General features: G+C 38.7%; 2 protein-coding genes across 2 annotated transcripts; one reads left to right on the top strand and one right to left on the bottom strand.

Moving 5' to 3' along the window:
• On the top strand, positions 1 to 4,041 carry LOC116732949 (calcium/calmodulin-dependent protein kinase II inhibitor 1-like). Its single transcript, XM_032583565.1, has 3 exons — positions 1 to 318; positions 671 to 968; positions 2,917 to 4,041. Exons 2-3 carry the CDS (start codon positions 788 to 790, stop codon positions 2,994 to 2,996), a joined length of 261 nt encoding a protein of 86 aa, XP_032439456.1. The 5' UTR covers positions 1 to 318; positions 671 to 787; the 3' UTR covers positions 2,997 to 4,041.
• A 1,021-nt stretch (positions 4,042 to 5,062) lies between these two features.
• On the bottom strand, positions 5,063 to 12,474 carry cldn7a (claudin 7a). The gene is made up of 4 exons (XM_032581993.1): positions 12,109 to 12,474; positions 8,593 to 8,757; positions 7,424 to 7,508; positions 5,063 to 5,963 (listed from the first exon to the last, which is right to left on the bottom strand). Exons 1-4 carry the CDS (start codon positions 12,329 to 12,331, stop codon positions 5,795 to 5,797), a joined length of 642 nt encoding a protein of 213 aa, XP_032437884.1. The 5' UTR covers positions 12,332 to 12,474; the 3' UTR covers positions 5,063 to 5,794.
• Positions 12,475 to 12,901: the final 427 nt, after the last annotated feature.

The following is a 12,901-nucleotide window of genomic DNA, read 5'->3' as shown; positions in this document are numbered from 1 at the left end:
AGGCGTAGCAGCGCAAAATCTCCCTTCCACCGGGTAAACTAGTCTGTAATCACAGCTGTCCTCATCGTGTCGACCGCGCTGTGACGTGATTCACGACTCCACGGGAGGAAATCCCCACGGCAGAGAGAGAAAGAGACGGGAGGCCCCTTTAAATCGACGCATTTTCTTCCTCCTTGGTAGGGTGCCAAGTACGGTAGAGAGGCAGAGAAAAGACTGAGAGCTCCGAACAACAACAACAACAACAACAACACAGCCACGGCTCTCAGCGGGCACATTTTCACTGATTCAGCTCTTTACCGCGGCGCTTGGAAAACCTGGGTGAGCTAAAGCTGTTGTTTGTTGTTATTTAGGACGGATCCGTGGAGAGTTGTTGAGAAAGAATCCAACGGAAATTAAGTGTTTCGACCCACAGATCGACGTGAAAATGTGTTGTTTTTATGTTAGCTGTCGGTGTGACGCAGATGAAATCATTTTACACCTGTTAGTAGTAATAGTTTCGGTTATTTCTGTTTTAAAACATCGAGTAACTGTCTGTTTTATGACACACACGCTGATTTAACCGCCCCGGATTTAAACCTAACGGTCGATTCTACTTTCATCGACGGGGCTTTTGGGGCTTTTCCAACTGTTATTACCAACATTTTGGTGGCGTTTTATTTGTATTTTTCAGCCTCTACACGTTTCGGTGTTGAGAACCATTGCGGAAGTAGTGAGTCTTCTCCTCGACGCGACAGCGACACGCTCGGGTCTGTGCTGACACCTAGCGGCCGAACCGGAGAACCGCAGCATGTACGGAGCTTCAGGAATCCCCGAGCTGATCCCACACAGCGGGCCGCCCCGGCAGCCCGGCCCGGCGGGGCAGTTCAACCCGGGACACCCGCAGGCAGACGGACACGACGGCGGGGCGAACCCCCAGAGGCTCGGACAGAGGGCTCCGAAACTGGGTCAGATCGGCCGGTCCAAAAAAGGTGAGAGAAACTTCAATGTGCCTCAAGGCGACTCAAGTACTGAATAACTGATTGAAACATCTTTTTAATATTTAAAAATTACATGAAACTAAGAAATTTCTGTTTGTTTGTTTTTTGTTTGCTTTCTAAAACATCTAGGACAAACTCCTAGACTCAACATTTGAATTTTTTGACAGAAATTTACTGTTTTTTTCATTTACCATATAGAGTTATGTGGAAATCTTAGCATTTAGTTGATTAAAAATGAAAATAATTACAAAGTAACAAAATCACGCAAAAGAGAATTTTTTCCAAGTCAATTTCTTTCAATATAAAACATATGGAGCTGTAACAAAAGCTGCAGATGTGAGTTTTTGGTGAAGACAAGCTTGTTGTTTTTGCTTCAATAGTCAATAACTGCATGTAAAATGCTGCTTGCTACTTTTTTTCTGTCTACAACAGTAAAATTATTTCAGTTATTCATCATGATTCTAATATAATATTTTGTAAGTCTGATTTGTTTTTTTGGTTCTCTAGTTACAATAGATATAGATACACAATACTCAAAATGGAACATGACTTTTTGTCCCTGATCTATATAATCCTATAAAAAGACTAAGCTTGTAGCTAAAAAGAACATAAAAATATGGTAGGTAATATTCTCTCTTTTGACAGGCCCACAGCATCACCAATCCTCTGTCATTCTTTGTAGTTGCCATAAAAGGGCTTCCCCACAGATTTATTCCTTTTTTATGCCACCTGGATTGTTTTGGTACTGGGAAAGAAAATGAAGGCATCTGCATAAAAAAACCACAACATTCAGCAGAAAATGCGTAATAAGAATCAGAGTAAAACTCCTGAGTTGCTGTGGAGCCAGCAGTTTTTTTAAATCGCTGTGTTTCATCTGACTCTGCAACAGAGATGTTTCTATTTCTGAACTCACCTCATGCAAATGTGGTGAACTGAATGACGGAGACAGCTTTCCATTGAAACCTCCCAGGAAAAAAAGCATAAATCCAAACTGGAAACCAGTCCAATTTTTGTTTACAAGCTTCATACTGACCAAACTTGTCAAGTTCAAGAAGAAATTATGAAAAATTCATGTTTTGTATGTTTTTGTACTTCCATTTGGGTCTCAACTGCTTCTAAAAACCACGCCAAGTGCTTAACAAAACCTTTTTTGGTAACAAGTTCATGTTTTTGGTGTCTGGAAAATAAGCTGTTTTAACCTGTTAAGTTAAAATTAACTGGCACTGCACCGTTACCTAGCAACCCCCAGCCAAGCCCAGCCCGTTGCCTAGCAACCCAGGCGGAACTCCAGGATGTTTAGTCAGCTGGTTTTAAAGCTGTATGGATCATAAAATAAAAAACGGAGCACAACCCAGAGGAGTCTGCAACATACTGAGGCGTACTGCACAGTTTAGCCAGAAGGTGGCGTCGATTAGAGGCGAACATTCACTGAGTGGACAACCAAAATATATCAGAAATGCTGAAAACTATGCAATTTTTAAAAAGAAACAAACCAGTTATGTACACATTTATAATGTCTCCACTGCTGATAGTGTAGAGTGTTGTGTCCTGTTTCATATTGTTTCTGTCTGTTGGCTAGTTATTTCTTTAACTGTATTTGTTTTTGTGCTTAATTGTTTTAGGACAAAAGATGAAATGTAGCTGTGCTAATTCCTCCATATTTACACTGGCATAAATTGTGGTAATGTTGATTAATCTGCACTGTCCTAATCAAATAAATGTAATTAAATTACATCTAAAGTGACGAGGCTCAAAGTAGGCAGAACTGCAGAGGCTAAAATCTCATTAGATTTGAAGTAGATATTTGCTAACACCATCAACACATAGCGTCAAATCCAGATTGTGTCTTCTTAGAGTCAAGCTAATGGCTAGTAAGCTAGTCTCTGAAGCTAACACAAGTAGCTTCGCTCAGTTAAAATGTCTTGCTCTTTTTCCACAGTGGATCTGGACGACGAAGACCTGGACGACCTCATGAACAACAACGGCCAGTGCCCCGTCTCCCTGTCGCCCATCTCCTAGCTTCATCTCTGAGAAGTGCCAGAAACCCGTTCCAGTCAGCGCTCCTGGTCCAAAGTGTCCTCTGGAGCTGCTGATGGCTCCAACCCGGCTCTTTTAGCGCCGCCTGAACGGAGCCCTGCTTGTACATAGTGTCTATTTAACTTCGCTCAGACTGTGAATAAATGAATCTCTGTACCTCGAAGGATTTCTTTCAAAGCTTCTTTTCTGAAAAGGGCTACTGCTGATGGGCCGGACGTGTCCGACGAAGGTTACCGATTCTCTGCTGGTTTGTTGTGTGAAGGAACACGAGCCTGTTGGGGTGAAAAATTTAGCTTTTGGTTGTGCAACGACTCGCACAGATCCAAACGGAGTAGCTACGAGCGCTCGCTGTTTAAACCAGAAGAAAACGACTACTGCAAATTATTTATTGTTCAAAGAAATCTATATTTTTAGTTGTTGTGGCTTCTACTTGTTTTTTACTGTGTCATCTAAAAGTGAGATTTAAGACGTGCACTTTGTGGGAATGCCTGTCATGTGCTGTGACACGTCGCAGAAACCTATGCATGAGGTCTGTGATTAAAGGGCTACGTTGTAGTTTTCATAAACCAAAACACTGTTTTTTCTTTTTTTGTTTTGTTTTTTGCAGGCAAACGGCAAAATTTTGATGCACTTTTTCTTGTCTTTTATGATTATAAATCAGATTTATATCTAAATATATTCTGATCCGCATGCGTTGATGTTTATGATTCGTTTTCGTCTCGGCGTCTTTCCAAGCCAGATGTGATTGCAGTATGAGTTCATAAAAACGGGCAGCTCTGATTGGCTGTCGCTGCTGAGACAATCTAACTGATGTTTTGGGGATTTTGTGAAGATTGCAGTGGAATTAGACTTAATGAGCCTTTTAAAGGCTCACAGTTGAGGTCATAGTTCACTGGTGGAGGATGTTTTTCACATTTCTGAGCTCAGTCTTTGACTCTGAGGCTGGGGTTGTTTACCTTTTGCATGAAAGTGATCAACTTTTCATGATGCATCTCTGGAAATAAATAAAAGTATAAATTCTAATAAAGTCTGTTTTTGTCTTTAATTCAGGTTTGCACAAACAGCTTTAAAATAACCTCAGATTATTTTATTACAAATGTAATCCACAAGATTTGGATTATTTTAGTTATTTATGGTAATCTCCCAACTAGTTTCTGAGCTTTCTCAAATTTTCAAATTGAAATTTCCTTGTTTTTACTAAAGAAAATTCTGAGATTAATCTCAGAAATTTCTAATTTTTTTTTTTTCAAGCAAATTTTAGACTTTTCTGAGAAAATTTCTGAGCTTGAGAAGTAAAAGATTTGCAAGAAAAAAAACAACATTTTGAGATTATACTCAGAAATTTGAGGGGAAAAAAAGGACCTGTAAGTTACAAACGTAAAACAAACATGTTTTACGTTTGAAATTTCTATGAAACTCAGAAATTTCCAACATTGTTTCATGCAATTTTTGTTTTACTTCTCAAGCTCAGATGTTTCCAGGTCTTTTTTTCTAAAACATTTCTGTGATTAATCCAAAAAATGTTTTTTTCTAATAGATTTTCTACTTTTCGAGCAGAAATTTTTGCTTTTTTTTCTAGAAACTTTCTGGTAAGTCTCAAAATATTGAGGTTTTATCTAGTAAACTTTTGACATTTCAAGCTCAGAAATTTCCAAGTTTTTTCTAAAAGATTCTGAATTTTGAAATTGCTTGAAATCCTTTGACTTTTCAAGCTCAGAAATTTTCATGTTTTTTTAATTCAAATTTCTGATATTAATCTCAAAATTTGACTTTTTTGGCAGAAATGTGCTCCCTTTCTTTTATCTACACCGACCCTAATACACTGTTGTAAATTTAAACATTGAAAATGTTTGCTAGGTGTTTTTAGCAACATTTGCAGTATTTTCTTGCAGTTTCTCTCAAAGGTTTTCCAAATCTCCAAAAATGCACTTATCATTGTCTAATGCTAACATTTGTTAGATTTAACGTAGGTCTGAGAAAAAATTCCAAACAAATCTGTAAAAAGGATTTCACAACACTGTAGGTAACAATTTGCAAACATCCCACACTTAATATCTGCAGTGTTTTTATTTATCTATATATTGGCATGTTAAAAATACTTTTTTCATACATTTTCTACGTTCCCATTATTCTGTAGTTACAGCTCAGAGTATAACAGTGTAAAATCTACATACCATGACACTACAGATCCTTTAAATCTACAAAAATAAATAGGAGTATAATCAGGGTAAAAAAAAAAAAAGGTGTTTATCTGAGCAGAGTTTCTAGCCGGCTGATTTGAAGAGTAATGGATGTCGTTTGGTGTACAATGAGGCCAGTGTGAGAAGTCACACCATGCTCACTTTAACGTCTATTTTAGTACACTGATATAATAAAACCTCACATGGACTGAGCTGCAACCTGCACACCATGGAGGAACTGATTACTTTCAATTACAAGACATGTGCTAATTACTGCTAGCGCTGACATACGGCTGCAAAAGTTGGCTTTAGTCCATAATATTAGGCTGCAACACAAAGTCTTGTGGATTTAATAGGGGGATCCAATTATAATGTGTCTGAGAAGACCAATGGTAAACAATTGTGGAATGTGAGGACGGAGTATGAAACATCTTTGATGAAACAATTCAGAGCAGTGTGTGACAATTAAATGCTCATTAAAGCCCAACAAGGAGTGTCACTGTTTCACATCTTCGGTTCTGCTTCGTTGACGCTGCAACAATTGTTTTTTTGTTTGTTTTGTTTTTTTAACCCAGCAGTTCCAGCCAGCAGGGGGCGCTCTCAGACATATTCCTTGTTGCTGCTCGGAGGGCTGGAGCGAGAGCCGGGCATGTTTGGGTACCTGGATACCTGCTTCTTCCTGGGACAGGAGGCGGCCAGCATGGCGCCGCCCAGAACGTCGAGGAGGGCGCCGCCCCAAGCGATGAAGATGGCCACTCCAAATTCAAACCTGGGAAGACAAAGGTTACATTAAAGCTAAAATAATCAGTTTTTAGTTTTTCTGTTGTGTTTTTATTTCTTTTAAAGGGTACCTATATTAGAAAAATTCACATTTTTGTTATAGGTTCTTTCTTGTCCTCTATCTCTTTTAGCCTACTTTTTAATCTGCTTACACGCACACGCTGCAGCTTACATGACCATGTTTATGTGTGTCTGCCGGCAGTCATACATTAACAGACTGAAACTGATTAGACAAGCCTGGGAGGGCTCAGATTGAAGAAAAGAATAAAAAGCTAAACGCTACAATCTTTGCCTCACTTGGTTCCATCCATAGCATGAGCTCAGTGTGGCGCAGCGCTGGACGGTGAATGTAACTCTGCATATGTTCCATTTGTATGACCTGTGTGGCTTATAACATTTGATCATCTTTCAGCATTAAAGCCCGTTTTTATATGTAACCAAATCTCATTATTTCTCAAGGTAATTTACACTTAGGGGTTCTGGTCGGGTCCTGAAACTGGTTAACGGACCTGGTGGAGCACAGAGACAAAAATGAATTAACTCCAACATTTTCTATGTTTTTATATTTACATTTGGGTCACAACTGCTTAAAGAAAAACACCCAGTCATTTTCTGGCAACTAGTTAATGTTTTATGGTGTCTGGAAAATGAGCCATTTCAAAAACCTTCCAATTGTAAAGTCATATAGTGGCGCTACCTAGCAACCTAAACCAAACCCAGCCCGTTACCTAGCAACCTAAGCCAAAACCCAGCCCGTTACCTAGCAACCTAAACTGAATTCCAGCACGTTTGCTCTGCTAATGTTTTTCAAAGACGTACGGTTGTATAATTACGCATCTGTTTGGAGCCATTTTCATATGTTGGTGTAAATGATGAGTTGGGGACGTGGCCAGCAGCAGCTAATGTGGATTTAAAGTGACAAGACGCCCTAAAACAGAACTGAGCAAATCAAGCTAACAACTCCAAATGAAGCTAGCACCATCAACGTAAAGATAACAAGCTAATAGTCACTTGGAGTGTCTAACATTCACTCTGAAGCTAACACAAATAGCCCCATGAGCATATTTTCCAATATGGAAAGGTTTGAAATACCTTTTTATAATCATTTAAGTTAACTGGTCATGATACTTTTGAGCTTAAAGAGAAAGTATAGCTCTGGTGTGCAGAGTTTAGCTACATGCATGTAGCATAGTAGAGAAAATGCTGACAATGGAAACAATTTAGTTTTTTGAAACACCAGAACAAAACTCAAATTGAGTTACCATTTGTCTTCATTCTTGATTAGCATTTCTCAAATTAAGTTATTCCACAAAATCCACAAAACTAGGACTTGGCCAAAAAATAACAACAGTGATATGTAAAATGTTGCAATAACTAATTAAAGCAACAAACACAAAGGATTGATTTTACAATCACACAAAATACAGTGAAATATTTAGCTTTCCTTACTTGGTGTTGACCGGAGTGTAGGGGTTGTAGAAAGCTCTGATGACGTTGTGAGCAAACCAAGAACACGCCACAATGGCACACAGGCCTGCAGAGAGAGAGTCAACAGGAAAGATCAACCATTTCATTAACACATCAAAATTCAACAGGACAGAAACCATTTTTATCCCTTTTAACAGCAGCCCCCGCTGACTCCAGCACAATTGGCTGTCAGTGAAGTTTTCAAAGCCCTTTGGACGTCAGATGTTAGAATCAGAGCCAGCAGTGCTGGCTCTGAGGGCAAATGAGTGGGAAGAAAGAGCTTTGGACTTGGGATTAAACGTTCCCCGAGGTTCACTTATGGGCAGCAGCAGAACTGAGTACGTCTTTGATTCACACCAGTCCGGTTTAGACCGCTCCAGTACGTTTGCATAGGAAGTTTGAAATGTTTGGGGAGGTGTGAACGTGCAATCAAACTCTGATGCAGACCAAACAACTGAACTCGGGTTCGTCTACAAACCTTCGGCGAACCTTTGGTACGGTTTGAATGTATATGTGAATGCCAAGCGGACTGGAAACCACTCCAGAAGCAGGAAGTGAACAACGGTGCAGGGCTTGCTGGGTAAATAAAGTGACCCAGAATGCCAAAACAAACAAGCTAATTTTGCGCTAGCATGAGAAATGACTTGTGGCCTTTTACCAAAAACAAAAGAGAAATCCTACTACTGCTAAAATCTGACGCCACTCCATTTTTGTTTACATTTCATAAAGAATGAAGTTGACCAGCAACCCTCCCGACCTCACGACAGACACGGGTGTAGAAAAAATGGATGGATGGAAAGAATGAAGTTGCTCTCAGTGTCTTCTTCAGAGGTCTTCATGTCATTTGCTTCAGTGTTTCTTAGTGCAGCGCCACCACAGGCGAGGAGGGGAAGAGATTTTTCAAAGTGTTTGTTTCAATTGACACAACAGAGAGTGAAAAAGAGCTGCACCAGCAGAAAATGTAACAAGTGTAATGTTGATTCTCCAATTCAGCCAAGACCAGTTAGGAAACAACAACTGATACAACTGATTCTTTTGCAAAGAAATGTATGAAAATCTACAGAATGTTGGGAATGCACGTTTACATCTTAAATTAGTCCTATTCTTTAGCTCAAACTAACATCAACAGTTTGGAGCGTTTTCATCCTCACCTCCTATAAGCAGAATAATCCCTCCTATCATGGCAATGCGAGACTTGCGTAGTTTGTCACTTCCTCCACAGGTGGTGCACTTCATTCCCATGCAGGCCACGCCCAGACCCGCCACGGACACGATGATGCCGACTATCATCAAGGCGCGGGTCGCCTGCAGCGAGCCTGGAGAAGGAAACGAAGCAAAGATGGTGAGGCAGCTGGATATTCCCAGAATAAAGGAACGTGACGTTTTACGGCATTTACAAATAAAACAAGAAAAGGGAGAAGTAAATTTATTTTAAAAAAATCTCAGGAAAGATTTGATTTGATTAATCTCAGAAGTTTTTGAGAAGAAAATTGGAAATTTCTGAGTTTCAAAATGTGAACATTTGGACTTTTGAAACTCAGAACATGTTCCTTTTTTCTCCCAAATTTTCCAAAACTTTTTCTAGAAATGTTTTTAAATGGAAGAGTCCACAATTTGCTAAGAAAAACTCTGAATATTTAATATTATGTTGAGTTTCAAAAGTCAAACAATTTTCAACTGAGAAATTTCAAAGTTTTTCTAGAAAATCTCTGACATTGAGAAATCAAACATTTTCTATGTAAATGTAGAATTTTCCAGAAATCAGAAATTTCAAAAATCTGAAAATGTTTGGCTTTTGAAATTTAGACATTTCTACATTTTTTTCTACAAAGCTTAGGACAAACTCTGTCAATACCCTCAATATTAGAATTTTTTGACAGAAATGTACTCCGTTTTTTTTTCTTTCTACCAAAATACACCATTATAAATATGCAACTCCTGCTCAGGAAGGTTAGAAAATATCAGAAAAACACAAAAGTGGAAGTAGAAACATAAAAAATAGGGCCTGAGGCTTTATCTGAGTGACTAGAGGTTGTAAATTGACTTCCTGTTACTGGCAGGGAAGCCATGGGAGACTCATGAATACGCCAACAGTGAGAAACAACACAATTTTCTTCACTTGAACTGAATCCAAGTGGTAAAACCTTTCGTCAGCCTGTAAACCTTTCACAGGATGAGGCCCCTCTTTGTCCAAATCCTGCCTCTGTCCACCTAGAACCAGTCTGTGCCAGCCGAGGCCATCCCTGCCCTCCCCAAACAGACCAAACCGCCCAGCAGGGAGCGAGGGAGACTCGATATGACATGTAAATCAGAGGGAAATGGGAAACAACACGCAGGATTATGCATCTTACTTCTGATATAATCACATTCTTGTTTCTAAATTGACCTTCAAAGTCAAGGAGAAATCCACCGAGAAACTTTCACTTGTCAGGAGTACAAAAGTTAGGAAAGGGCCGTTTTCTGAACAACTGTAGATTCCTGTTGTCAGTTAAAACTTGAATGTTTCACCACTTTGCAAAGGTCTAAGCTTTTCCCCTGACTGGATTATTTAAAAACAATCCAGAAATCACAAAGTTTCCAGGGTCGAAAGTGGAAACTTCTCCCATAAATGCTTAAATTTCAACACAAACCATCGATCCAACCTTTTTATATTTGTTTATTGAGACTGACAATAGAAAAATAATTGATTTTAATAATTTCAGAGCAGATAAATTAAAAGATTTTACTTTAAGATTTAAAGAGATGCCATTTTGTGTTTTCCAAGCAAATAATGCTATTCCATAGCACAATCAGGTAACTGCTACTCTGAGTTAGGGTTGGACTATAAATCAGTAACAATATTTATCGCGATAAACACTTGATCAATATCAATAGTTAATAGATTTCTCAACAATTTCACTGAACTCTGATCCAGAGCCACACAGCTAATCTTGGCTGGTGGAATAAACTAGCTGACTCACTCCTTGGTTACCTAGCAACTCATTCATTCTTTGGTTTCCTAGCAACAACCTGCTGAGTAACTGCCACAGCAGCAGTTTAAGGCTTCACCTCATAACTGCTTAAAAAAAAATAAAAACAACGACGTGGAGTGAAAACTGTGGATAAAACAGGAAAGATCAAGCCGCCAGTCTGGCTGAATTTCAGATTAATCAATATTTTTATCAATATCGACTGATATAAAACATTGTAATATCGGGATTTTTCACCATTTTCTGACAGTTTATTATGAGACAAATAATCTGTGAAAAGATCAACAATTTACAGTTACAGAAAAACCGTTTATCCATCATGGTAACTAGACTGAGCATTCACAACAGGCTAAGCTAGCTGCAGCGTACCAGACACCAGATTGTGATTGGTAGCTCTAAAACCCGCCTCCTGGCTCTGATTGGTTATTTCTAGTTAGCGCTAGGAGAAGCTACATTTTTTCACAGATTATCTGCATCAGTCATTTTGTGACTGAGCATTTTGTCAGTCACAAAATGCTGACAGTTTCAAACAATATGCAAAATATAAAAGTTAAGTAGCTTTAAGGGTTGTAGAAATATCAGTATTTCTTTCTGAAGACGGATTATACGAGCCGCACTCGGCTTGTGACAACAGCTTGTTGACAAAAGGGTGAAACTCAGAAGTTTGTGTTGAATGTAACACAACCAGACTTCCTGTCACCGCCCGTCCTGAGAATCACACGGACCGTGTGCCGAGGGGTCAGAGGTACGAGACGTAGAGAAAGAGAAAACAACACATTGTTCACTGCAAAAACACAAAATCGTACCAAGTGTTTTAAAGTGCAAACATCTTAGTACTCTGGAAATAAGACAAAACTAACTTACAAGCAACTTTTCAGTAGGAAATAGGAGCTTGTTTTAAGTAAATAATCCCTAAATATTGATTTTAAAAAGTACTTGTTCCATTGGCAGATTATTTTGCTTATAAAAATACATTTTTCCATGTTATAAGGAAAATAATCTGCCAATGTTGAATCCTTAATCAACATTAAGGAATCAAAGAAATTACTCAACTAAGAGTAAAAAAAGTATTTGGTTAAAAGTCTACTCAGGTACTGAGTAACTGATCAAATTATCAATCATTTAATATGTAAATTTTACATCAACAGGTGGACCAAAATATGAAGTTAAGTGGAAATGTTGGTATTTTAAGAACTGGAATGACAATAATTCATAGGTAACAAAAAAATAACAAAATCAGGCACAATAATTTTTTTTCCAAATCAGTTTCTTTTAATAAAAACCTTATGAAACTTTAACTGCAGGTGTTTCTGTGTCTGGTGAATTTTTGGTTTAAACATGCTTGTTCTTCACTCAGTGGGTAGAAAATCCAGAAATTTTACTCAAGCAAGAGTAGAAATACTTGATAAAATTATTCAAGTAAAAGTAAAAAGTACTGTGTCGTAAAAATGCTCCTAAAAGCAAATTTCTAAAAAAAAAAAAAAAAAAGTTACTCAAGTAATTGAGTACCAACTCTGGTTATTTACATGAATTATTTTGATTTTGGTCTCATATTGTAGCTCAGTTAAATATTAAATGTGTGTAGCATTTCTACCAAACACTTTTTTTTCCCTCTTATTGAGTCATTTCTAATCTTTTACGTGAATAAAACCGTGTCAAAGTGTCGCTAATTTCGCGCGTGTTTTCGTCTCGTCTTACTGTCGAGCTGCAGGATGGAGTCGTATATTTTGCACTGCAGCTGCCCGGTGCTCTGGAAGGCGCAGGACATCCACAGCCCCTGGTACATGGCCACGGCCGTGATGATGTTGTCCCCGATGTAGGCGGACATCTTCCACTGAGGCAGGACGGTCCCCACGATCAGCCCCACGATGCCCACCAGAGACAGGAAGAAGCCCAGCAGCTGGATCCCGGAGTTCGCCATGATTCAGTCAAACGACGTTCTGTCCGCAAAGGTTAAAAATATCAAACTTCCGCAGCTCCGTTAGGTTCAATAAGGGGGATAAAACCTGCAGGCAGCGCAGATGGAGGTGAGGGACGGAGGGTGGGAACCACCGGGGGGGGGGGGGGGGGGGGGGGGGGGGGGGGAGTGGGAGTGATGCTTCCCACTTCTGTCCTGCGTGTCAAACCGCAGGAATTATTTAGGAAAATAATAATAAAAAGTTTACAGTTTGGTTCAACTTTTATCAGATTTAAACAGAAGATAAAAACAAACATTCAGGAGTTACTACAACATATAAAGGAGATGGAAATTTCTACCAAAAAATATGAGACATTTTCTAGAAAACAAAAATAAAAACGTAGAATAAAGTAAAAATAAAAAAAGTGACTTTTTAAGTCAGAAATATGGAAAATTCTTCTAAATAAATACATCAAAATTATACGGAAGAGGATTAGGGCCACCAAAAAAAAAAAGAGTTCTGACTTTAAAGTCAGAACTCTTTTTTTTTTTTCGGTGGCCCTAATCCTCTTCCGTAAAAATGAAAAATTTTGA

This window comes from Xiphophorus hellerii, chromosome 14 (genome assembly GCF_003331165.1).
Source record: "Xiphophorus hellerii strain 12219 chromosome 14, Xiphophorus_hellerii-4.1, whole genome shotgun sequence".
Classification (NCBI taxonomy): domain Eukaryota; kingdom Metazoa; phylum Chordata; class Actinopteri; order Cyprinodontiformes; family Poeciliidae; genus Xiphophorus; species Xiphophorus hellerii.
The sequence above is the reverse complement of the archived record's forward strand: the minus strand, read 5'-3'. Positions and strand labels throughout refer to the sequence as shown.

Excerpts from the sequence above, each read along its gene's own strand:
- LOC116732949 (XM_032583565.1), top strand. The coding sequence starts at position 788 with ATGTACGGAGCTTCAGGAATCCCCGAGCTGATCCCACACAGCGGGCCG. Across the intron at positions 969-2,916 it reads GATCGGCCGGTCCAAAAAAG|TGGATCTGGACGACGAAGAC; the intron begins GTGAGAGAAACT and ends CTTTTTCCACAG.
- cldn7a (XM_032581993.1), bottom strand. The coding sequence starts at position 12,331 with ATGGCGAACTCCGGGATCCAGCTGCTGGGCTTCTTCCTGTCTCTGGTG. Across the intron at positions 7,509-8,592 it reads GATTATTCTGCTTATAGGAG|GCCTGTGTGCCATTGTGGCG; the intron begins GTGAGGATGAAA and ends CTCTCTCTGCAG. Across the intron at positions 5,964-7,423 it reads TACACTCCGGTCAACACCAA|GTTTGAATTTGGAGTGGCCA; the intron begins GTAAGGAAAGCT and ends TTGTCTTCCCAG.